Genomic DNA, 27191 nt, shown 5'->3' with positions numbered 1-27191 from the left:
CACTATTCCTAACCCCCTTATACAAACAATATAATAATTCCAACATAACAATAATAAAGTATAAATTAGATTATTAAAACAATCAATTAAAACAATCAGAGACTAAAAAACAGGACATCTTAAAGTAATCAGTGGCGAGTAATCAGTGGGATGGTCCATAATAGCAGGGTGCCTGTTGGAAAAGATATATGGTACTTCCATACTTGCAAAATATGGCACTTGCGTACTTTGGCCTTACAACCACATAGCAGTTTTAATATGAGTATTTATAGGGCAATGATACATGGGGAAAGATTAAACTTTTCACCCAATCACCGTTATTGTTGTAGTGTGCCTTTAAGTCATTTTTGACTTATGGCGACCTTAAAGCAAATCTGTCATGGGGTTTTCTGATCCTGAGTGTGTGTGGCTTACCTAGGGTCACCCAGTTGGTTTCCATGGCCCACTGGGATTTGAACCCTGGTTTCCAGAGTCCTAGCCCAATGCTCAAACCACTATAGCATGCTGTAGTTCAAATATTACCATATCCTCATGTCAAATATCACCAAATATCACCATAGTTTTAGTTCAAATATCTTTTTTCCTTTTCACATTCATAAATGTAGATGAGTCAGATACACATATATCTATACAGTAGGCCCTCGGTATCTGTGGGAGATTCCTTACACACACACACACACACACACACACACACACACCAATACCAAAATCTGTGGATGCTCATGTCCCATTGGCCTCAATGGTGGCACAGCCAAACAACATTGGAGACAATGACATTTTGCAGCCCTAGCCACCCAAAGCCCGCCTCACCATTCTGACCGCGGTGAGTGGCAGGGGGCCACCATCTTTTCCTCCTCCCTCCTCTTCCCCTTGCCACTGCCTCTCACCTCCTCCTCTGCCATCCCCCTCCAATGGGCTTGCCATCTGCGGATGCTGGGATCCTTGGATGGCAAGTCTGCGTATATGGAGGGCCTACTGCATTCCATCTAGTTAGGCCTTCATAACAAATACAAAAGTTTCATGAGATGTTTTTTTCCTCTTTAATTCTAGCATTTACTCAGCAAGATTAGAGAGGAAGTAAAATTTCTATTTTTATTAAATTTATTGGCAAACCTGCTTGATTTTGTTCTTGCTTCATGTGATTCCTCCCCCACCCCAATTTAATATCATTTATATAACTATGCACTAAATACATATTTTTATGGGGTATTCTTCTGGGAAATGATTGATTTGGGAGAAATATAATTATGCTGGAGTTGGGTGAAAGAAACAAAAAAAGGCTGTACAACCTAATGAAAATATTTTAAAAGATACTTTGTATAATATTCATAATTTAACTTTACAATAACACAAGAAAGCAGTGACATTTTCTTCTTACTACTGTATACAAACTATTTTCAAATATCTCGTTGTCTCTTACCATCATAACTAGAAGAGAAAGTTGTTGATACATCCTAGTTCACTTTATTGTTCTGCTGTATGCATTGTAAAAAAAAACCTTATACAATATAATTGTACAACACAATTATGGATGCTGCCTTAACACTAAGTATTTTGTTAGTTACAGGGGCTATGACTGTCGAAGTAATTTATTTTACACTCAAACGGGAGAAATTGTGTACCATGTTGCAGCAGTGGGCGTAGTATATAATCGGCAGCAAAACACACAACGCTTTTATTTGGGTCATGATGATGACATTTTGTGTCTTGCTATTCATCCCTTAAAGGACTATGTGGCAACAGGCCAGGTAGGATTCATGCTTAGGATTTCAGTGAGAATATAACTAAATATCTGTGAAATATATTTGAAAGCAATCTAGCTGTAGAAAACGCGGTTGGCTTTGTTATGATACATTAAAAAAGAATAAACGTGGAGTTCTTGAATTTCAGAAGAAATTAAGGTGAAAGTGAAAGTTATTATTTAAGATTGCAACAATGTTCTACTGCATTCAGCATCAATTGGATTAATCTGCTCTGATCTTTAGCTTGTCACTCTTTTGTTTGTATATGCAAACTGAATTTTGAATTGGAACCCATTACTAGATTTCTGAACCATATTTTATTTAATAGAGCCAATTTTGAGGGATGTTGAGATCTTGTATTATTTACAGAATTGATGTTATTGAGAAATAAAAGCTTTAGCATTATTGTTCTGTTACCCCACTTGCATTTTTGTTTTATCTCCACTGTAATTGCATATTTAAAGTAAAATGATTTTTTTTAAAAAATACAGATATTCAGAAAAAGTTATGTTCAATCTCTTTTGTTTAAGGTTGGTCGGGATTGTTCAATCCATATTTGGGATACAGAGACAATCAAACCACTGTCAGTTTTAAAGGGCTATCACCAGTATGGTATTTGTGCTGTTGATTTTTCAGGTATCTATGATTATCTTGTTTATCTGAAACCACTGATCTTTCAAATGTGATCTACCTTGCTTGAGCCTATTATATTGATACATGAATGTCTGGAATGGTTTATGTGTGAGGAGTGTTCACGTTAGAAAGCTACCTTGTAAGCCATTTGTTGTTGTTGTGTGGCTTCAGGCTGTTTCTTACTTACGGCAATCCTAAGGTGAATCTATCATGGGATTTTTGTTGTTGTTTTGTTTTGTTTTGTTATGTTTTTTGGCAAGCCTTGCTCAGAAGAGGTTTGCTTTGCCTTCCCCTGAGGCTGAGAGCATGTGACATTCCCAAAGGCAATCCAGTCGGTTTCATGGCTAGGAGAGGAGAATCAAACCCTGGCCTCCAGGGTCTCAGTCCAACACTCAAACCACTATACCATTCTGGCTCTACTGTAAGCCATTACAGTCATATATATTGAAGAAAAATTTGAGTTAGGCTGTTGCCTAACACCTAAGTGTGATTTGTACATTACTTATTCTTGAATTACAAAAAGGCAACTTGGCTTTCTTCCATCATGCCTGCTTGTATTTATCAACAATTGATAATGGCAACAGTTTCTAACATAAGCTTTTAAAATAAATATGAAAAGTTCTGTATTTCATTAGGACATTGAAAGTTAATTAGTGTTAATAAAATTATTTTACTTTCTGAAGTCCATTTTGAGTTCACCTTGAACTAATGTAAAGTTCTTGATCTTTTTTCTCAATCTCTTCCCTGATTTCTTTTTAATATAATCTCCTATGATGGTACATTCCCTTCTGCAATCTTTGCTACCTGTAACAGAGACAGAGCCAATAAAGCAGTTTGAAACTTCCAAACTAGGTAGAAACTTGATTGCTCCAGTGCTAAAACCCGGAGCAAACAGAACCCGGGATATTCCAATTTAGTCCAGAAAATGCACACCATTGACCTGCATATAAATGCCCCAACACGAGCAGTTCTGAAGGAGAGATACATCCTAACCTTATCCTTAAAGCTGTATATAAACACACTAGTGTATGTGTGCCTTTAAAAACGATGAAGCCAGTGTACCCAAACAGTCAGGGCGGCAATGCAAAAAACCTGAAACTGTGACACTTCAAATGGATATAAGTAACTAGACAGCTCAAGAGGGGGTATGGGGTGAAGGGGGCATGTAGCAGGGGTCTCCATAATTGTACTTTGCCAGTGTTTTACTGGGCACACCAATGCACCGATGCCCTGTACCGCTGAAGGATTGCATGTGTGGCTGATCAAAGGTGTGGCCACTTAATGGGATGGCATCTAGACAGCAGGCAATTGCTGGCAGTGTGTTTGTGTAATGGTGCACATGCATGGTGGGGAGCCAACAAAAAAATTAACCAGTGGTGTGGTTTGATGCTGTGCCATGTGGTTGGGCCATGCACGTTCAGGCCGCTTTGAGAGCAGCCACTGTGTACAGTGGGGCTTCATCCTGCTTCCAGAAAATGCAGGTTCCAGCTGCTTTTTCTTGCCTGTCTCTTCCATCCCTAAATTGCCTTTCCTGGAAGCCTTGAGGAGCAGCAGTTAATCTTTACATTTCAAACTAGAAGTCAACTTTTGGGCACTTCAATGTTGTTGTCGTTTTGTGTTGCATTTTCGTCAGTCTATGTAGCCTCCAGGAGGGAAAAGAATGGGCCCCAGATGCACAATAGTTGCTCACCTCTGATCCAGTGTAATGAGAATATACTATTACTTGGTTCACCCCTGTGAGGGCCCTATCCTAGGGTTTTCTTGGCAAGATTTGTTCAGAGGGTGTTTGCAACAGCCTTCCTCTGAGGCTGAGAGAGTGTGACGTGTCCAAGGTCACCCAGTGGGTTTCTGTCTCTGAGCAGGGATTCAAATCTTGGTCTCCAGAGTCTGTCCAACACCCAAACCATTACACCACATTGAACTTAGGATACACTTATCTTGGTATGGAATGTATGAGTCACATTAGTAGGTATGCTGTTTAAATGATGCACGCATTCTAAGAATCTGGAAGCTGCACCAAAGCTACACTCCAGTGCTTAGGAATGGAGTGTGGCTTTGGCGCGACCTCCGGACTCTTAGGACCCATGCATCATTTAAATAGCATACCTCCAAAGAGACTCGAAGCAGCTTTATTTTGGCAGTCTGTAACAGGCCAATAATTTATGTCTTCCCCATTCACACTGTTCAGAATGTAAAACAAGATGTATATTTTATCAAACTTTTAGAAGTAAAATTAAAATTTTTACATGCTACTAAGTTTAATTACTATTTCATTGTACTCTGTTACTGTTATATTTTGTACAGTACTTGTGTACAGTAGCCAGTGTGGTGTAGTGATTTGAGTGTTGAATTATGACTTTGGAGACCAGGGTTCGAATCCTAGCTCAACCATATAAACCCACTTGTTGAACTTGGGCAAGTCACATCCTCTCAGCTACAGAGGATGGCAATGGTATGCCGACTCTGAAGAAATTTGTCAAGAAAACCCTGTGATAGGTTTGTCTTAGGGTCTTTGTAAGTCAGAGAAACGACTTGAAGGTATACGACAACAATGATTACATTATTTTTAGTCATGGTGGGCAAACATGAGAAAGGTGGATTGGGCAGCATAAAACTGTTAAATAAATAAACAGATGAAAAATTCCCCATTTGTGATTCAGGAATCCTCCTGTCTTTCCCAACCTGAAAACGTGCTCAGGAAGTGAATACATTGGATTTGCCTGAGATTTTCTGAGACATCTTCATCCTCTCTCTCTCTCTCGCTCCTTTTTTTCCTTTTTGTCTAGAGGGCCTGTAGAGGACAATCCCATATCAGTAATCATGACACACTATCAGTAATCAACCCACTCTACTATCCAGGAACGCTATATCCCCTTGGTTACTAATTCAGAATTTGTTTATCTACTACAGTCGGCCCTCAGTATCCACAGGGATCTGTTCCAGACCCCTCCCCCCCAAAATCTGCAAATGCTCAAGTTCCATTGTCCCTAATGGCAGTGTGTCCACATGGCCACACTGCTATTAGGGACAACTGCACTGAGGTCCTCCCCTCCCTCCCCCTCCGAGGCTTCTTACCCGAGCTTGGCTTCAGGGCAGTTCAGAGGTGGAGGTTGGAGCCCTGTCAGCTGGAGGGAACCGGAGAATCAGTACAAGTATGAAAAGCTTATAGGTGGGGATTCTGTTCCATCCAGATGTTATTAGAATATAATTATTGGTTTGCAGTCAGCAGTTGATTAAATTTTTGGCCAAGGTGACTAAACTAAGACTGTCGTACTTTGGCCATGTCATGAGAAGACACAATTCACAGAAAATACAATAATACTTATTAAGGTAGAAGTCAGTAGGAATAGAGGAAGACTGCATTCCAGATGGATAGACTCGATGAAGGAAGCCACAGCACTGTGTCTGCAAGATCTGAGCAGGGCAGTTGATGATAGGATGACTTGGCGGTCTCTTATTCATAGGGTCAAAGTCGACTTGATGGTAGTTAAGAACAACAAGATCTGGAGGGCCATAGGATGGCTTTGATACATCAGTATGTGAGAGTGAGGACTTGGACAAAGGGGACGTTCTCTCATTCCCACAGTTGGGTAGGTATTTTCCCGGTTAGAGAATAATAATTTATGTCCATGTGCCTTATCATATTTCTTTGTTTTTATAGCGGATGGCAAAAGGTTAACTTCAGTTGGAATAGATGACAATCATACTATTGTTCTTTGGGACTGGAGAAAAGGAGAAAAGCTTTCAGCAACAAGGTAAGAGTTCAGCTTAATTATGGAATCTTAAAGGTAAAGGTTTCCCCTTTGACAAGTTTGCCTAGTTGTGTGCAACTGTAAGGACTGTAGTCGTGTTCAACTGTAGAGACTGTAGTTGTGTCTGACTGTAGGGACTGTAGCTCATCTCTGTTACTAACCAAGGGAGCCAGCAATGCCAGAGATGATTGTGGCCATGTGGATAGCATGACTGCATGGAACAGTTACCTTCCCACCAAAGTGGTACCTATTTATCTACTTTTACATGCTTTCAAACTGCTAGATTGGCAGAAGCTGGGACTCACAATGGGAGCTCACTCCATCATGTGGTGCTTCAGTCTCGACTTACTGACCTTACAGTCGTCAGACTCAGTGTCTTAACTGCTAATCCACCACATCCCACTATTGAATCTTGTCAATACTTAATTCAAAGAGAAATGACCAAGAAAAAAAAAAAGAAACCATGAATACTGTGGTCTAGTTTGGATAATTTCTCTGTGCACAGTGCAAAAGTGAAGTTATGTCTTGTCAAACTACCGGTTGACTGCAGATGGATGTAACATGTATTATATATGAATTGCACAAATGATATCGTACATTCACTCTGGCAATTGAGTGAGAAATGTAGACTCTCTGAATATTAGACTTTATATGTGTAGTCCTTCTGTATGCATAGGACTGGGACATATATGAATGTCCAACAAGGCCAGAAGCAGAAGAGTCTCTAGTGGGCGGATGGGATGTTACACATTAATTTTACTATTTAAATGCATACATTTATTGATGATCTTGTTTTTTTTAGGGTACTTTTTTACTTGTACAAAGCATTTTCCCTATAACAAACTGAAAATATCTTGTGTTTTGTTCTAGAGGGAGCAAAGACAAGATCTTTGTTGTTAAAATTAATCCATACATGCCTGATAAACTCATTACAGCTGGAATAAAACACATAAAATTTTGGCGAAGAGCAGGTAGGACAAATAAAGTATTACAGTATTATTTGGGAAAGTTGAATTAATTTTTACACACCAAGACACCAAGCAATTGTACAAGAGTGCTAAACCCTATAAACAGAAGTAATCAAACAGAAAACAAGAGAAATATGCTGCAGTCCTAATGTTATTACCTGTAGTGAGTTATTGCTAGTACAGTGCACCCTTTTTATACGTGGGGGATCCATTCCGGAAGCATGAAAAAACCCCGCGTATGCTCGAGCCCCATTGAAAGTAAATCATTGTTAAGGAATAAGTATTTTGAACTCAGTGGGGCTTGTTTTTAGATAAAAACACATACGAATCACCGCACATTTTTTTCTCTTGTCTTGTCTCTTTTGACATAAGTGCCAGCAATGATTTCTGGGAGCTGGGATAGCCGTTTTAGTCTTTTACAGCAAAAAAAAAAAAAAAAAAAAATACAAAACAAAACAAAAAAATTTGTGGTACCTTAAAAAACAAAGAGGTTTTGTTTGACAGACACTTTTGTAGACATCATCATGCATTTGATGAAGTGGACTGCTTATGTCATGATACCAATAGATTTTTGTTGTTTTTAAATATTACCTATATAATTCTAAATATTTTCAGAAGTTAAGCCAGAGGATTTCGGAGGGCCTTAATTCCCTGAAAGTATGCATTCATTTTTTTGCCAAGTTCATTTGCATATGTATGAACTTTCTCCCAGTGGTGTGATTATTGTTTATAGGGAAATTAGATAAATAACTTGTTCTGTGTTTCAACGATAGAGGAAATTTCCCAGCAGAGAGGGCCCTGTCCTCCTGTAATCTGGGTTTAGCTCCTCCTATTTGCTCCTGTAGGCAGGGACAATAAACAAAAGACCGGCCCCTATATAGGGAGGAGCTAGCCCCCCTGAGCCTCAGTCTTGTTCCTGCCTAAGCTCCTAGCAGGATGTTCTCTTCGAGCCAGCGAAGTTTTTCCTTTCTACGAAAGCGGTTTGAGAGTTTTCTTGGCCTTCCCTTCTTCTCCTCTCTCCTGCCTTTCCCCCCTTCTTTGGTGGTGGCTATGGCAGAGGACCCTGAGAGCATGAGTGAAGGGCCATCCTTAACCCAGGCTTCCCTAGCTCAGGGTCTGCCAGCTCAAGAGGGAGCTGGCTTCAGAGGGAGACCCATTGGGATGTGTTTGCTGTTGCTCTGCAGCTTCTTTACTACAGCCTTGGAAGCATGAAGAAGACTTAAAATGGCAAGGGCTCCCAGGATTGGAGAAAGGTTTTGGCTTTGCCAATGACTCTCCCTCTGCTCCAAAGCTGTCCCCTTTCATGGTGGGAGCACTGGAGATTTCTGCAAGCAGCATTGCAGCACATGGGAGCCGTGGGAAGAGATGGTGAGAGGTATCCCCTCCATGTCTCTGTTTCTCCACATCACCTCTGCCCAGCCTGTTTAAGGCCAGGGATCAGTGAGGAAACTGGCCAGAAGTCATGGAAACTTCCCTCCTCAGCATCTCTGCCCAGCCAGAGTTCAGAGGACAGGCCAGCCAAAAGCCATGGCAAAGGATTTCTCTGCACCACCTCTGCCCAGCCTGTTTAAGGCCAGGGATCAGTGAGGAAACTGGCCAGAAGTCATGGAAACTTCCCTCCTCAGCATCTCTGCCCAGCCAGAGTTCAGAGGACAGGCCAGCCAAAAGCCATGGCAAAGGATTTCTCTGCACCACCTCTGCCCAGCCTGTTTAAGGCCAGGGATCAGTGAGGAAACTGGCCAGAAGTCATGGAAACTTCCCTCCTCAGCATCTCTGCCCAGCCAGAGTTCAGAGGACAGGCCAGCCAAAAGCCATGGCAAAGGATTTCTCTGCATCACCTCTGCCCAGCCTGAAATGGCCAAGGTCAGAGAGGCAAGCCAGCCAGAAGTCACAGGAGAACGGTGAGTACCAGGGGCCCTCTCTCTCTAGCCACCAAAGAACCTTTGCCAGATCTAGGGCAGGCATTGCCATGAGGCCTCTGCCATGGCCATTGCAGGCACTATGCCTAGCATAAGGTTTGGGACTCTGCCAGGAGGGCAGATGGGGGCATTAACCCTTGGTCTCCCCCTTCCTTCCCATCTCTGGCGCCAATGGCACCCAGGACCCTAACAGGTGTGGGGGATCCTTTTGCAGACTGGGAAACACATGGTGGTGTTGTCAGGGCTCCTGCACATTCCTTTTGAATTCTTATAATGAGATGGTGTGAAAGGAGGCAGAGGATTCCTCCTCTGTGTTGCACAGACACATGGCTGTAAAGGAAGCTGGACTTGGCCCAGCAGGAGCTGAAGCTTCCAACTCTAAAATGGTCTTTTTAGGCTGCCACAGAGCATCCCACAAAAAAGCACAATATGGCTTCATGTCCTCCCCAGAGAGAACAGGGCCTCTGCCACCCACTTCTAAACAGGCTGGAGGGCCATCTATCGGGAATGCTTTGATTGAGAGTTCCTGCATGGCAGAATGGGGTTGGACTGGATGGCCCTTGGGATCTCTTCCAACCCAAGGATTCTTTGAGAGACCACATGGATACAAATCCTCCTGTGTTCCCTCCCCAAAAATTACAACAAAAAGGGGTAAACCATTTGTGGATATCATGGGTGGAGAGTTCCCTTCACCCCCAATTGTGTTTCGCTGCCCCAAACCATGGCACTCTTGAGAGAAAAGCTTGAGCGCTTGGCCTCTCCTTTCCATCAGAGATTATCCTTTCTCAGGACGCAGACTTACCTCAGGTAAATGTAGAGCCATGGCCCACAGCAGCCCCTCTGCCCTTCCCAACTACCTATGCAAGTGGGAGGGAGTTGAGGACCAAACTAGCTTCTATCATGCAGCCAGGTTACTATAGAGCCTGCCTGAAATTAAAAGGGCTAAGCTGTAAACCCCAGCCTGAAGTTGGGGCTGTTTTAAACATAAATAAAACAAAATGCCCTGTGAGTATCAGGGCTACACTACAGGCCATATGCAGCTATCTACCCATGATTAGCAATGGTCTTCAGTCACTGCTAACTTAAGAGCAGTTTCTTCAGTGCTTGGAATAAGCCACTGCCCAGGCAGCCTCCCTTGATGGGGCAAATAAAGGAGGGGAGAGCCCCCACATCAACAGGGCTGTGGGCTCAGATTTACAAGAGATACTGGTTAACCTTTCTGGTGTTCATTTTATTAATGTTAGCACATGAGGTTTGAGTTGTGCTGTTTCTGCTCACCCCCCTCTCCTTTTTCCAGGCCAGAGAAGATGCCTGGAAACTAATTCTTCAAGGGAGGGGCTAGCCATAAAAGCCACATGATGACTTTTCTTGCCTCCTCATGAGCCTCCATCACTGTCTCCATTAGGTCCAGAGCACATGGTTCTACCTCCTTTGTGCAAACTGTTATCAGCCATAACACTTCTCATTAAGAGCATAAGTTTTAACAATACAGATTCATTTAAATGCTAATAAACAGGGTGACTCAAGCAAGGAGAAGGTCTCTGGTCACTCAACAGACCTCTAATGCTTACATGCTTTGAGGATCTTTGGTAAAAACATCTCATAGGAGGTGATAGATATATTGGATTAAGGTGACCAACCAAACTCCATTTTAGTGGCAAAAGGATTATGTTCCTGTTATAAAACACAGGCGGGATACAGACCGCTGCTTTGCGGCGGTCTCCCGCCGGCGCCATTTGCTCCGCGAGGGAGCCGCAGCAGCCAAACCGCGCGGCTCCCGCGCGGAGCAAAAAAGAAGCTCCATTTCGGAGCTTCTTTTTGCGGCGCCTTTATGACGTCGCGAGGCGCCTGGCGCGGACTCGCGACGTCATAGGTGCCGCGACACGTACGGACGCTCAGCGTCCGATACGTAAACATGGCGGCCTCCATGTGGAAGGGGCGCCGCCATGTTGTACGTATTCTATACGTACTAGGGTTAGGGGGGTGCGGAAGCACCGCCCCTTCCTAACCCTAGTACGTATAGAAGACGTACTATATGGCGGTCTGTATCCCGCCACAGTGAACCTCAGTCAGCTAGCCTCAAAAGATGTGGCTCCCCTTGCCTTCCCTTCTTTGTTGGAGAGATGTCTGTTAAAGGGAAGAAACTAAACAAACAAACAAACAAAAACAACACAGTTTCTTCCATGAGATGGTTCTCACTAATACAGGGGGTTAAGAAGAATTCTTATCAAAAACAGACCGACTCCTCTCCATGGGAGGAGAAACTCCCCTTCCTCCATGAGTGTTTTAAAACAATATAATCAGGTTTCTCTACTAAGGGGTTGCTTCAGATCCCATTCAGACATCCTACAGAGCCCTGAGGGGTCTGCCACAAAAATCACAATTACCTTTTACCTTGTCTAGATTGTTAAATTTTAAATAAGAATGCCTGCTGATGGGCTTGCCATTCAACTGCTGCCTGGCTTGGGAAGCCTACTGTAACAGGATCTATCATACATATGATGAATTGGGCTCAAGGCCATGAAGGTTCATGCTGCTAATCTCTTTTCTTTGGTGGTCTCAGGGTGCTACAAGATTCCTTTCCATATTGTTGGGCATACTTTGACTGTGATTTCCTGCATGGCAGGGGGTTGGACTTGATGGCCCTTGTGGTCTCATCCAACTCCATGATTCTATGATTTTATGGTTATAAGGTTAGCTGCTGTGTGGGTGAGTGTCTTATCCCTGATTGGGTTTTCATGGCATGGTCTGGTCCAAATAGGGTTGCCATAATTGTCCACTTTTACCAGGGACAAAATGTGGAACAAATTCAAGACCAAACTGTAGGACAACTGCAGGACAAAACTCAGCCCAAAATGTAGGACATTGAAGAAAAATGGTGGACCTTAAATGTCCTACATTTTGAGCTGAGTTTTGTCCTGCAGTTGCCCTACAGTTTGGTCTTGAATTTGTCCTACATTTTGTCCCTGGTAAAAGTGGACAATTATGGCAGCCCTAGGTCCAAACAACACCATTGTTTACTACCTTTTGGGGCTGGAAAAACAGACTCCCTAGTGCCTATGCCTTGTTTTCTGCTAGCAAAAATGCTCAGATTTAATATACCATACAGCTCCATATAGAGACTTACACCAGCCACCTTTATGCCCACAGCTTGCTTATATATATATATATATATATATATATATATATATACACACAACAACAAACAAAACAAAAATACAACACAGCGAACTAAGATTTTACTATTTTATATAGGAGACTCCATTTTACTATGCGATTATAGGTTATGTGCCTTGAGCTTCCATTGATTTGGTATCCATGCAAAGTCCTAAATCCAACTCCAGTACATATCGAGGGCCCACTATACTATTTTAAATTTAGGTTTGTGTTCCTTTGACAGATCCCTTTTGTGGAGAAAATTCTCTCCTCGAAATTAGATACCAGAGGGCTATCCTTGCCAAGGCCTCTGTTCCCATTTCATGACTCCTTAATCAGCAGTTCATTTAGCTGCGAGACCCCTCAGCCTTCATACAGGTTGATGATAGTCTGCTACATGGAGTTGGGGTGATTTTTGAAGTCTCTAGACAAGTTCATCCTCAAAAGAAATCAGGCTTAATTCTGACCACATACCCTGTTAACACAGAGTGCATCTATGTTTCTGCATGGACTCACCAATGTCTGCGAGATAAAGGTTAATCCAGTGTCTTCTTTGCCTAACCATGGGATTAGTCTTATTTTACACAGGTCACAGATGTTCCAGTAAAGAACTGCACATTGTTTTGAAATTTTTAATTGGAGGTCAGACATTAACATTCCTCTTTCAGAGTAGTAAGTCTTAATTACTACAAATGAAATCACCTTAATATCACCTTCATTGCTATAACCAGTTGACAAGGTGATCAGTGACAGGCTGGAAACTGCCATAGGCCCAGATTAGATCAGGTTCTATTCTGATTGATCACATAATCCACTGCTTAGGCAAGTTCTCATCAACTGCTTCAGGTTTTCAGTGGCTGACCTGCTATAGTCCATCCAAGATGACATTAAGAAGGGCTTGACCCAACATGGTTATAAGGCAGGTGTCTGCCATCACGTTGTTTCTGCTCCATACAAGAGCAGCTAGAATGGCAGCCATCCTCACATTAAGAGGCTGTGAAGGGGAGTTTTCCAACAGGGCCTGCCCACCAGACATCGTTTTCCATCTTGGGATGTGAACACCGTCTTAAAGGCTCTGACGGTTGGTTCGATCAAGTCCCTTTGGGAGGCCTTCCTCAAACACCTCTCCCTCAAGGTCATCTTCCTCGCGGCCATTCCCTCCGCCAGATGGGTGTCAGAGCTGGGGCCCTGTCGGTACATAAAGACTTGAGTATTTTTAGGCCTGTCTCAGTATGCCTTCGTCCACACCCTACCTTCGTGCCTAGGGTCAACTCAGCCTTTCAGGTGTCACAGGACATTCTCCTGCCTTCATTCTGCCCCGATCCTAAGAAGGACTTGGAAAAGACCTGGCACACATTGGATGTGTGCAGAGCCCTCAAAATCTACATCAAGAGGACTTCAACCTTAAGGTCATCTGAGATGTTCTTTTCCTTTCGCCTGGACTCTTTGGGGTGCAAGGTACCAGTCTCGACTCTGACTAGGTGAATCAGGTCTTCTATTCAAAAGAGCTACTGAACTCTTGATCTCACTCCACCCGAGGGGTTGATGGTGCACTCAACCAGGAGTGCATCTACCTCTGCGGCCTTGACCACTAGCACCTCCCTGTCAGATATTTGCAGGGTGGCCACACGGAAGTCGTCTTCGACCTTCATAAGACATTACAAACTGGACGTGTCTCAGTCCATAGAGGTGTCATTTCAAAAGAGGTTCCTCCAACAGATTGTGTCGGGGCCCACAGTCTCCTAGCAGCACCTCCCTCCCAGTTCGAGAGGGCTTTTGTAAATCCCAGATTACAGGAGGACAGGGCCCTCTCTGCTGGGAAAAGGAACGTTGGGTACTTACCGTGACACGTTCATTTCCTGCAGAGAAGGGTCCTGGCATCCTGCCCACCCGGGTGCTGCCTGCGGCCTCCGACCCTGCCTGCCTGTTGGTGGACCTGCCTTGTTCTTCTTCTTGTTGCTGGATTGGTTTTTCTGAGTTCTTGTTTGTTCTTGGACTAGTTTTTTCTAAGGTGTTCTAGTTAACCCTTAGCTGATGTTACTAAAGTTCAGTTCCTTGATTACCTTACTAGTCGCTTGGCTTGTTATTGACTGAGGCTCAGGGGGGCTAGCTCCTCCCTATATAGGGGCCGGTCTTTTGTTTATTGTCCCTGCCTACAGGAGCAAATAGGAGGAGCTAAACCCAGATTACAGGATGCCAGGACCCTTCTCTGCAGGAAATGAACGTGTCACGGTAAGTACCCAACGTTCCTTTCTATCCCTATATTAAGCAGTCAGTTAAATTGAATAGAATATTATGTTGAGTTTAGAAATTGTTCTCCGAGATCTTTTTAAAAATTGTTCAAATAATAATAATTTTGTTGTGTTTTGTTTTTCAACCTAAGGAGGTGGACTGATTGGAAAAAAGGGCTATGTGGGTCCAATGGGAAAGATTGATACAATGATGTGTGCAGTTTATGGCTGGACAGAAGAGATGGCATTCTCTGGAACTTCAACTGGGGATGTGTGTATATGGAGAGATCTGTTCCTCATAAAAACTGTAAAAGCACATGATGGTCCTGTGTTCAGTATGCATGCACTAGAAAAAGTGAGTGACATTGAAAATGAATTGATATTGTTTCATTTTAATGGCCAATAATTTTTTTAGCTACCAGTCAATAGATGGAGAAAATTCATCACATCCAAGGAAAAAATATTGAAATAAAAACTACAAGAGAATAATTGACAAGCTCACTGTATATGTGACAACATATTTTTCTTAACCAGTGTTTCACTAGATGGGGAATTTAGTTGACATATTTAAACAAAGAAACAAATTACAAATTCAATCTGTGTTTCTTACTGATAAATCTGGTCTTGCAACATTTGTATTCAAAAAGATTTTAAGATGTGTTAATTATACTAAATAAACTGGATCTTTTCTTTCAATGTGTAAAGATGTACTAATATTCTAAGAAATTGTCATGGTTTTCTGATTCAGTATAAAAATTAGGAGAGAAAGAAATCTAGAGATGGATGGATTTCCACACCATTCAGTTGGTATTTTTCAATAAAGAGATGACAGTGTCACATAGGTAGCAATCTCCCAAACCTGAGACCACTCATTATTGGAATAAAACTAAAGATAGTGCAGACACCTCTCACCAAATGGTCTCCACATCAGCATTCAAACATTATTAGCATATGTGTTTTTAAACCTTTGTTTACCTTTCCACAGCTGAAAGTATCAAGAACTAGGTTTTCACTATTTTAAGTCTTTGAATCCAAGCCTATGGCTGCATAGACTTTGATTATAGTACACTTAACCTTTACAGTAAAAGATATAATAATGCTTAAAGACAGATAAATTTAAATACCCAAAAAGATTATTCCTACCAACCTGAATTGAAAATAAAAATTTGTCTTAACCAGTAAACATTCTTGTTTTATCATTATCATTTATTGTTTTTATTTTTTCTTCTCTTTTTTAAAAACTGTTTTGCCATTTTAAGATTTTGTAAACTCTACTTGGGAAGGCTTGCCCTAAAAGGCAACTAAGGCCTGATACGAACCGCCACTTGCGGCGGCCTGGGGCCAAAATTAGGGCTCGGGAGAGCGGAGTGTCCACATGCTCCACGCTCTCCCAGTGCCATTTTGGGAGTGTGCGCACCCATATGCCATGCACGCCGATGATGTGCCTTGTGCGCCGCGTCCAAATGGGGCAGTGCACAAGGGACGTCACCATGCCACTTCAGGGTGCTAATGGCACCTTGGCAGCGGTGTGGAAAGGAGTTGCGTTTCGCAGCTCCTTTTTGGGGCGGATCGTTGCCGAGCCTGTGTGGTTGCCGCGGCAATGATCAGGAGGAGAAAGGGGCGGTCTCTGGCTGCTCCTTTCTTCTCATCTGTACAGCCCCTTACACATCTTTAAAATGTATACATAAAACATATTTACTAATAATCCACATGAATTCAGCAAGGATTTAGTGGCTTTACATTTAGCATAGTTAATGACAAGCAGTATAGAAGTGTTCTGCAAAGTTGCAGATACAGGGCAAAAGATGAACATGGTTAATATTTAAATAAAACATTGTATATATTTATATATAAGTCTAGAAATTTTAGTTAAAAATTGACCCCCCAAAACCTGGGTTGACTTATTCACAGGTGAATGTAAGTACTGTACTTTAACTCTTATTTAAAAATGAGCCATCTCCTGGTAAAGGGCAAGAGCATAACCTGTCCTGGGAGCACTGACCCCTCTATTATCTCATCCATCCAGCTTGCTGGAATTTTGTAAGTTCTTTGGCATTGTTTGTGTTTGCTTCATCTTCTAGATCCTTTGTTACATGCACATAAGTTTTACCCTCAACTTATCCATGGGTCAGATCAAAAACCATAATTTTTGCCCCAGAACCTGACCTTGACTTATACATGAGGTTGACTTATAGTAGAGTATATATGGTACTAACATTGGCAATATAATCCTATTTCTGTCCACTTTCTAATATTTTTCAGGGATTTGTAACTGGAGGCAAGGATGGTATTGTGGCTCTTTGGGATGACACCTTTGAACGGTGTCTAAAAACATACGCCATCAAAAGAGCTGCCTTAGCTCCTGGCTCCAAAGGTAATTTTATATGTTTGTATGTAATATGTTTTGTATTTTAATCTGTTGCTGTTCCCCACATTGATCCATGGGGAGAGATGGGTAAGAAATAATAATTATAATAAGAACAGTTAGTATTGTCAGTGCATCAGACTTCTCACTGTTTAAAAAAGTGGATTTTATTAATCGGATTCAACAATAACCTTCTTGAACAGTGCAGATGCAAGAATGGCAAGGATGCACAAGGTGAGCTCCTTCCAAGTGACCTTTAATTTCCGTATTACCCTGACTATGTTACATTTGCTCCCCTGTGGGATGTTAATGGATGAATGGGCCATAATGAAGTGGAGAGTTAGTACATGACTAAAGGATACAAAGAACCTTTTCACTTTTAAAAGTTAACCAACTATTTGCTACTTATTGCTTATATCTTTCTGATGTGTGCTGCCTGAATATTTTATGTGATACTGACAAGTAGCATAGGTTACTGTAATGGGCTCTAAAGATCTTAAATTTTAGGGAAAAACTACATTGAGATATAAAATATTTTGTTGAACCTGGACACATAAATCAGATAAAACTGCTAAAATAAATTGTCAGAAATTCTCTTAAATTTATTGAGTCTTTGTGTAATGTGTAAACTGCTGTTCTAAATGCCTTTGATTTCAAGGTGGATCTTTTCATAAGATTGAGAGCAGATGCCAAAATAGATCTCATATTTCAGCCCAAAACAGTTTGTTCCCTGGATGGCTGGAGGAGCAATCCACATATACATGGATTACTCCTCTAATGGCAGCAGACTGAGGCAAGAGTCTTGAGGTTCTTTTTCAGTTGTTAATGGGTCGAGACAGACTGCCTGAAAATGGCGGTCTGCAGGCACCCGTTTTAACTCTGGAAGAATGCCGCAGCCGCCAAACCATGTGACGTCTCATCAAGGAGCCATCATTTCCTCCTTGGTCAATTACTCAAATTCTGACTTGCCAAGCAGTAAGATTTCATTTTTGTTTTCCTGTTCTCCTATTTTATATCTGTTCTTAAATATTACATAACTGCAGTTTAGTATGGGAGCACTTAATAGAGAATTTACAAAGAAAAACACACACACACACACACACAGAGATACTAGCAAAATTGAAACATATTTGCCACCTGATAAAAAGCAAAGACAAAGAAAGGATTAAGTGACTTCAGTTACTGCTGCTTTGATTATATGTCAGCAGGTCACAAAACATGAAGAAGAAACAAATGGAGCAATCACACAATTTTCCCTCACAGATGAAGCAGCATCTTCTTGAAAAAGAACAAGGTGTGCAGCTTTCTTTGAAACACATTTTTCTTTGAAACACAGTCTCCTCAGATTGGAGTAAATATCCCACTATTAGTGCTCTTATTTGGGAAACCTCTGCCTGGCATGGACTAGTCTGTAGGAAGTAGGGAGAAGAAGAAGGGATAATTTTCCCCCAGAGGTATTAGGATTACCACAGATGGTTAATCCTCCAAAGATTTTAGGGTTAACATAGATGTTTGGGTTCTCAGTACGCTGAATTAGGATACTTCTTAATAGATATCTATGTGGAGGGGGAGTGGGCGGAGATGATAGCATGATACTCAGCATTTTACCTTTATGAATTCTACTGAGTTTAATATCTTTTGAAAATCTTTGTGCTACTCCTGTCCTTTTCCGCCTCCTCTTCATTTCTCTGTCTTGTAACTGTTCTAGAAAATATCTGTATTCTACAGGAAAAGGAGAAAGTGACTTAAAAAGCTATGTTTGTACCAGGCAGAGGTGTCCAAAACCTGTGTACTAATAGTAGTATATTAACTCCAGTTCATGGTAATTCCAAAACGTTTGGGGTGGAATATCTCCTCCTCTTCCTCAGCAGTCCATGCTATGCATAGATCTCCTAGATCACTGTACGGAAATCTCTAACATCTGGATGTTGATCTTAATCCTTAGCCCTAAAATCTCTGGAATTCCACCCCCCTTTTTACTCTCCTCCTCAGCCCCACTAGTTCACACCACATACAGGTTTTTCAGATCATTGTATTGAAATCTCCTAGTGTAGCATTTTGTTTTTTTTTATTTTGTATCTTCTTTATAATTAAATATAATGGAAAGCATCAGAAGCATGGTTTGTTCTGGAAAGCTATGCAGTTTCCCCTTCATGGTGTCAAATTCCTCACTGCTGCCAAGAAACAAAATTGAAAGTGAAATCAAATAATTTTGCATTTGCTGCATACTGGAGCCATAGAGTAAGTGCCAAAATCAGAGATTTTCAGGAATTTATTCATTTTTTTGTGATACCCAAACAGTGGGGGACAGAGGCTGATGCTGGACTTGGAAGTTCCTCAGTAGGTTCATGAAATATCCCAGGTTGAATATGTAGACCTTGCAAACCTTCTTGAAAAATGTATAATAGAATGAAAAGATAGTGAAGTTCTATAGATCTTCTGGAAATATACTGCAAACTCCTTTGGCCCAAGGTTGCAGGAAATACTGTACTTAAGATTCTATTACAAAAGGATCTATACTGTCAGTAGAGAACTCTGCCCTTTGGTCTGGCTACTGCACTCAGAGTCTTCACCAAGGTGTTGCTCTCTATTGTGCATTTGAAACAAAAAGAGATACATCTGTATCCTTATTTGGAAAATATTCTATTGAAAGCTGGATGCAGAATCAAAGCCAAGAATCGGAAGAAACATGATTATAGAATTTCTGATAAACTTCAGAAGGAGTAATCTGGGCTCAAAAACAGCTTTGGCACGTGTCGAGATGCAAATAGATGCAAGGAAAGCATGTGTGATTCTTTCTGAGGAATCAAAGTAAAACATGTTTATTTAATGTCTTGCCTGTGGAATTACCTGTCTTGCTCTTAAGTGCTAGCTTCCTTTGTAGAGGCTATATCACCAGCTGGCTATATCACCAGCAGAAGCCTAAGTAAGAATGTTGGTAAGAAGAACAGCCTTACTTGTGGGTCTAGGCCTCCTGCTCTTAGCAAGCACCAGCTATCTTTGGAGAAATGTAACTAGCAGACTGTATCATTAGCAGAAGCCTAAAGCATCAGCCAAAGGGTAATGCCAAAGGGCTTTGCCTTTTTTTATGCCTGTTTAGTGTCTGAATGGTATCCATGGGGCATAAAATTAAGAAAGAGATGGAGGTTCAAGCTAGAGGGAGAGAGCTAGAAAGACTGATTGGAAGCAAGTGAAGAATTGTATTTGAGTCTTGTGTTGTGTTGTTGTATATTAGAATCCGATTAGTGCATTATAAGAATTTTACTTGACTGGTTATTATTCACCATAATACTGATAAACCAGTTACCAGTGAGAATGGCAGCTGTAAGACCAGGTAGTGGTGAGAGTACAACCTGGTACCATCTAGTTGTCTATAAGGCTTCACCTTAGTGTGAATAAGGTTATGTTGGATTGGCCAACTACTCAATTTTGCAAACCCAGTATATACAGATTGGAAATCACTGTTTGGTGATTGATAAATTGTGGGTGTCAATGAGTTGTTAATTGTGTATTCTCTGTGAAGTTGAAGGCTTTCATGGCCGGCATCCATAGTTTTTTGTGGGTTTTTCAGGCTATGTGGCCATGTTCTAGAAGTTTTTCTTCCTGACGTTTCACCAGCATCTTACGCTGGCATCTTTAGAGAATGTGTATTCTCTATTTACTGTTCATATTGAGTTCGTTTTAGTTGTGCCTCATGGTTAAAGGAACTGAGGAAGGAGTATGAGTTGTTTCGTGAAGAGAGAGATATGGCACACCCTAGATGTAAGGAGAGCAGTTAAAATGTACATGACAACAACTAACCAATTTTCTATACAGAAGCATTGTTTATACTTTTAACCCCAAAATTAAAACAAAATAGATCATTTCAAGGTGGCTGAGGGCATGTACTTTCATCTGTGTTTTGACTATTCATGCATTTTAAAACTTTGGAATATATGAGCGCATTCACTGAGATAAAAATGACAGCCCATGAAGACTCACATATCTCACATATATATGGACTGCTCCTACAGCCATCCAGGCAATGAGAGGTTGGTATTTACCAAGAATGACCATTCTTGGTTAACTAGAGGAGCAATTAATCCCGACCCTGTGGCTGCAATAACATTATTAAAACAGGTTGATTCTCCCTTATCTGGAGTTCTGAAATCTAATATACTCCTATACTATGATTCTAGTGCCACTCTAGTCTGCTTTGGTCAGGCCCCATCTGGAATACTGTGTCCAGTTCTGGGCACCACAGTTCAAAAAGGATGTTGAGAAATTGGAGCGTGTCCAAAGGAGGGCGACTAAAACGGTGAAGGGCCTGGAAACAGTGCCCTATGAGGAACGACTTTGGGAGCTGGGGATGTTTAGCCTGGAGAAGAGAGGGTTAAGAGGTGATATGATAGCCCTGTGATTTGAAGTCATCTTGAGGAGGAAGCAAGCTTGTTTTCTGTTGCTCCAGAGAATAGGACCCGGAACAATGGATACAAGCTACAGGAAAAGAGATTCCACCTCAACATTAGCAGGAACTTCCTTACAGTAAGAGCTATTTGACAGTGGAACACGCTCCCTTGGAGTGTAGTGGAGTCTCCTTCCCTGGAGGTCTTTAAACAGAGGCTTTGATGGCCATCTGTTGGGGATGCTTTGATCCGGCATGGCAGGGGGTTGAATGAATGAAGGTTTATTTATATACCGCTGTTCCAATGATCACGGTGGTTAACAATAATAACAGAAACAATAACAATACATTATATAACATAGGAACCCCCCAAAATAACACCATACAACATCATAAAAGCCATCATTCATTCCTAACTTAAAATCAATAAAAACATCAATAGAACCCACTAGCTAAAACACGATCAACAGCATAACAGGAGCAGATAACAATTCAAGACATGGTAGGGAAAGCTTGCCGAAACAAATGGGTCTTCAAATTCTTCTTAAAGGACTCAAGGGAGAGGGCTGAGCGGAGCTCGAAAGGGAGAGAGTTCCAGGACTGCGGGGCAGCGACCGAAAAAGCCCTCTGCGCAGTTATTACAAATCTCGTCACAGGAACTCTCAGAAGTTGTCTCCCTCCTGACCTAAGAGTGCGGGGCGGATTATATGGGGAGAGGCGGTCCTCCAAGTACTCTGGGCCCAAGCCATTTGGACTGAATGGCCCTTGTGGTCTCTTCCAACTCTACAATTCTATGATTCTATGACTTTTTCATGGCTGACTGAGGCCTGAAGGAACCCTGGTGGTGCAGTGGTTAAATTCTGGTACCGCTGTCATTCACAGCCACAAAGTTGCAAGTTTGATCCCAGGGAGGGCCCTAAGGTCCACTCAGCCTTGCAACCTTCCATAGGTTGCTAAAATGAGTACCCAGCTTGTTAGGGGCAATTAGCTTATACATTGTAAACTGCTTAGGGAGCACTTAAGTGCACTGATAAGTGATATAGAAATGCTCTAGCTAGTGCTATTGAAACAGGCTTAAAAAGCCAGCTTCCATGCAGCTAGGAGCATGGCAATTACATTACATGGCCCAAAAAGGACTGCAGCTTTTCTGCTTCTTGCCTCACTCCATTTTTGAACCATGGCAGCAGGCCATGGCATGTGGTCACTGTGGTCCCAGGGCAATCAGGGCGGGAGTGGCTTCTGGCTGCTTCTTTTGCCTCATCTGTTTTGCCCCGAGATAGTGACACATTTGCTTTCTGATGGTCCTACATTCACAGACTTTATTTCATGCACAAAATTATTTAAAATATTGTATAAAATTACATTCAGACTATGTGTATAAGGTATATATGAAACATAATGATTTGGGGTTTAAATTGGGGTCTCATCTATCTCGCTGTGTACATTTATACAAATACAGATATTCCAAAATAAATTTCAAAATCCAAATCCAAAACACTTTTGGTCCTAAGTATTTTGGATAAGTGAGACTTAATCTGTAATAATAATTTAAACACATATACTTTACTTCCTTTTCTGTTTTTCTGACTGAATTATAAGTTTTTTCTTTGAAAAAGAAAAATTGTTATTACTGTTGCTATGTGAGCAAGACTATTTAACAAAACTGACCAAGGAAGAGGGAGGATTCAGCATTAACAACTGAAAAAGAACTTTTGAATTCCTGCCTCAGTTTGCTGCAACAATGGGAATAACCCATTATACATGGATTGCTTCTTTGGTCATTCAAGAATGAGCATTTATGATAAGTACTAACTTCTTATTTGCAACCACTATCTAGTTGGAAGAGACTTCAAGGAACATCCAGTCCAACCCCCTGCCATGCAGGAAATCTAAATCAAAGCATCCCCAACAGATATCCATCCAGCCTCTAAGGAAGGAGACTCCACTACACTCCAAGGGAGTTTGTTCCACTGTCAAACAGCCCTGACTGTCAAGAAGTTCCTCCTAATGTTGAGCTGGAATCTCTTTTCCTGTAGCTTGCATCCATTGCTCTGGGTCCTAGTCTCTGGAGCAGCAGAAAACAAGCTTGCTCCCTCCTCAATATGACATCCCTTCAAGTATATAAACTGGGCTATCATATCACCTCTTAACCTTCTCTTCTCCAGGCTAAACATCCCCAGCTCCCTAAGTTGTTCCTCATAGGGCATGGTTTCCAGACCCTTCACTATTTTAGTTACCTTCCTTTGGACACACTCCAGGTCTTATCCTGAATAAGTGTTACTTATCCTTAGCCCAAACCAAAAACCTAAAAGAGAAACAGGAATGTCTTTGCCTTTTATTAATGCCAGATTATGTTTGACATTTTTTTTAAAAAGTAACTTATTTTTATATATTTATAGCTTTACTTAGAAATATAACATAAGTTCTCCAAAAACTGAATTCTTATATGTATGTGTGTTTCCTTCCCATTTAGGACTCCTTTTAGAAGATAACCCTTCTATACGTGCCATATCATTAGGACATGGTCATATTTTAGTTGGTACAAAAAATGGTGAAATACTAGAAGTTGACAAAAGTGGACCAGTAACTTTGTTGGTTCAGGTAAATATAAATAGCCATAAGCTTCTAATTTTAATGAGAGTAATGAGTGATATTTTAGTCTATGTTTGTAGACGAATGTATCAACATCAGTGTGTATAAAATCCCAATGAATTAAATAAATATGATGAGCAGGCTGGGGAAGCATGCTGGCAGTTATTTGAACCCCAAAGCATTCAGTCAGGAAGTCATTTAGAGCTTTGTAAGCCAATGTTAGTCCTGCCAATGTAATTCTTGTAGGATTTGTGTCATATGACCATGAAGGCGGTTCATGTCAGCATGCTGACGGCCACATTTTACAACTTTTGTAATTCCTGGATCATCATCATCAAGGCCAAGTCCATGCAAAGGTTATTATAGTGGCTAAACTATAGCTCTACATATTTTTTCAGGAACAGCGATAGCTAAAAAAAAGGCTGGGCAGAGGTAATCAGTGCTATTGAAGTAAACTGGACCTCCAGTGACCAAGCCAAATCAAAGAATAACTACAGTATACATCTCTCTTTTAGGGCAATGTACAAGATACACTATTTCACTATGCACCCAGTTTCCAACCCAGAGTTGGCCTGGCAAGATATGGTTGCTCATATCAAAAGCCATGAAGAGATGTAGTAGAGTAAAAAAGGATAATTCAAAGAATCATGAGTTGGAACAGATCACAAGGGCCGTCCAGTCAAAACCCCTGCCATTCAGCAATACACAATCAAAGCACTACTGACAGGCAGTCATCCAGTCCCTGTATAAAAATCTCCAAAGGTGGAGACTCCACCACTTTCCATGGCAGCATGTCCCACTGTCAAACATGTCAAGAAGGTCCCCTGTCTGTCTCATGGTAAAGGTCATCCATTAACATAACCAAGGCAGTTTCAATTATAATCTCAAGTTTGAAACTACAGTAGCCCCTCTGTTTTCACAGGAGATCTGTTCCGAACCACCACTACCCCTGCAAAAATGGAAAATCGCTGATATTCAAACCCCATTGGCTTGAATGGCGGTGTGTGCCCCTTTCCCCCCTCCTTTTGCCTCCTGCGAACGAGCAAGGGATGTGGATTTGAAGTCTGTGAAAATGGAGAGGTGACTGTACATTGAAATTAGAAATATTGCTCTTTCCCCTAGTGTTCCAAAAGCTGCTCAACTACCACGGCATTGTAGTTCTCACAGACATAAAACTGTAATAATTTTTATTCCTGTGCTCTGCTCCCTTCAGCATTAGACAGACTTAGGGGCAAAACAGAGTGCCCCTTTGCATTGGCTTGGGGGTGGCATCAGAGTGAGGTGTTTAGATGCTGCTTACTCCAACGCCACCCTGAAGCCGGTATCATGCTGCCTGCCCACAAAATTTGCCATTTCTTTTTGCGCCAGCAAAAAGCTAGGTTTGGGCTGCAGCATAGTTTCGGCCTTACCTCATTGTCAAAGCCCCTTCAGGGCTGTTTCGGCCTGATGGCAAACGTTTTAGAGACTGAGTGCCCAAACCGCAACCCAAAACCCACTTATTTATTGCAAAGTGCCACGTCCCTCTGGCTTTCTAGTAACAAACTCTGGCGAACTCTGTGCTGGGGTGATGGCGTGTGTGCCCACAGAGAGGGTTCTGGGTGCCACCTCTGGCACTAGTGCCATAGGTTTGCCACCACTGGTTCAGCTGCTGATTCCATCATCTCTCTTGTTTTTCCCCTCGTCTCATCACATGCTCATCTAAAAAAAAAAAAGAAGCTCCATTATAAAGAGCAGCCAAACTGCTAAGAATGGGAAGAATATGGGTTTGTGTTGTAATTGCTAGTCAATCAATGCTCTGCATAGCTAAGTTCTGTCATTAGCAGATAGGACCAGTGTTTTGAAGAGAAAATTGTACACAGTGGAGAGAAATTTGTACACTGTCTCCATCGCTGCACCACTGTTCGGTGCAGGGGTGGGGACAATGTAACCTGCAGATCCAAAGATCTTGAAGCCCGGAAAATATCAGGTGAACTATTACCCTACAATGGTAAAAAAAAATCACTCAAACTACCATAAAAGGTTATGCTTTAGGTCAGTTTGTCATTCCCTCCCCACTCAAGTTTCCACAAAACCTGTGAAAATGTTTAATTTATGGAAGAACCAGGAACCAGAGGTAATTGCATAGGCTGGGTCTTTGCCACCCATCATGGGATAAGGGATGAATATTGCCTCCTTTATCCCCCTGCAATTGCCCAGTCCTGCCTTTGGGATCTGTGGATCAACCTAAAGAAGTAGAGCAAAGTGTCAGACTTGCATCCTCTTCCCTTTTCTTCTACCATTTCCTTCAGCTGGGAAGAGGTCTTCCAACAGATAAATTGTAGCTGCTTTAATAAAACAGATTATAAAGTAGCCCATATTGTAACTGTGACTTGCTCAGCAGCATTTGATGCTATTTTAAGCCCTATTCAGAAGTTCTAAATGTGTAAAGAATAAATATGTTAGGAAATGCAGTGTGCTAGTCATTTCTAAACATGAAAGGTGTGTTTCTGAAGGGGAAAGCCTCCTCTGCCTATACAGTTTCTCCATGTGGTCAGGTAAATAAATAAATAATAAATAAAATTTTTATTTATATACCGCCCTTCCATCAGATCAGGGCGGTTTACAGCAGTTAAAATACAATAAGCAATGAGCATTAAAATCATACAAGAATTACATAAAACATAAAAACAAAAGGCCCCCAGGTTAGCCAATCCCGTTGCCAGTGTGGCGGGGGGGGGGGCCTATGGGACCTTATTCAGGGAATGCTATTCCAAACAGGTAGGTCTTCAAGTCCCGTCTGAATTGGGCCAGGGAGGTAGCTGAGCAGAGCTCTATGGGCAGCATGTTCCAAAGGGCCGGGGCGGCGATGGAAAATGTCCTCCTGGTAGTGGAGACAAACCTCGCCCCGGGAACCCTAAGTAATTGCTGCCCAGATGTTCTGAGGGTGCGGGGCGGAATGTATGGGGAGAGGCGGTCCTTCAGGTATCCTGGGCCCAAGCCATTTAGGGCTTTATAGGTCATCACCAACACCTTATATTGCGCCCGGAAGCGAATGGGCAGCCAATGGAGATCTTTTAATACCGGTGTTATATGGCTGGCCCTGGACGTGCCAGTGACCAGCCTGGCTGCCATGTTCTGCACCATTTGAAGCTTCCGGGTTTGGTATAAGGGTTGCCCCATGTAGAGTACATTGCAGAAATCCAGTCTCGAGGTTACCAGGGCGTGTACCACAGTTTCAAGGTCCCTCTGGGCCAGGTATGGGCGCAGCTGGCGAATAAGCCGAAGCTGATGACAGGTGCTCTTGACCGTCGCATTCACCTGAGCAGTCAGGCGAAGGGACGAGTCAAGAAGCACCCCCAGACTGCGCACGGAGTCCTTCACAGGGAGCGTGACCCCGTTCAGGACAGGTGGAACCACCGCCATTCCTGGACCAGGGGAACCTATCACGAGTACCTCCATTTTCTCTGGAT

At 42.0% G+C, this 27191-nt stretch overlaps 1 protein-coding gene across 2 annotated transcripts in view; it reads left to right on the top strand.

Moving 5' to 3' along the window:
• LOC149315027 (echinoderm microtubule-associated protein-like 5) overlaps positions 1-27191 on the top strand; it is a 139124-nt gene that overhangs the window by 59196 nt on the left and 52737 nt on the right. For both annotated transcript variants that reach the window (XM_089522366.1, XM_089522365.1), the window contains exons 14-20: positions 1562-1748; positions 2273-2378; positions 6037-6130; positions 6998-7098; positions 14554-14756; positions 16664-16775; positions 23624-23751. In XM_089522366.1, coding sequence (XP_089378492.1) covers positions 1562-1748; positions 2273-2378; positions 6037-6130; positions 6998-7098; positions 14554-14756; positions 16664-16775; positions 23624-23751 — 931 coding nt within the window. The remainder of the gene's footprint in view (positions 1-1561; positions 1749-2272; positions 2379-6036; positions 6131-6997; positions 7099-14553; positions 14757-16663; positions 16776-23623; positions 23752-27191) is intronic.

The sequence above is a fragment of the Sceloporus occidentalis genome, unplaced genomic scaffold (assembly GCF_023333645.1).
Source record: "Sceloporus occidentalis isolate IW3139 unplaced genomic scaffold, rSceOcc1.0.p SCAF_4, whole genome shotgun sequence".
Taxonomy (NCBI): Eukaryota; Metazoa; Chordata; class Lepidosauria; order Squamata; family Phrynosomatidae; genus Sceloporus; species Sceloporus occidentalis.
Note: the sequence above shows the minus strand (reverse complement) of the source record. Positions and strands in the feature narration are given on the sequence as shown.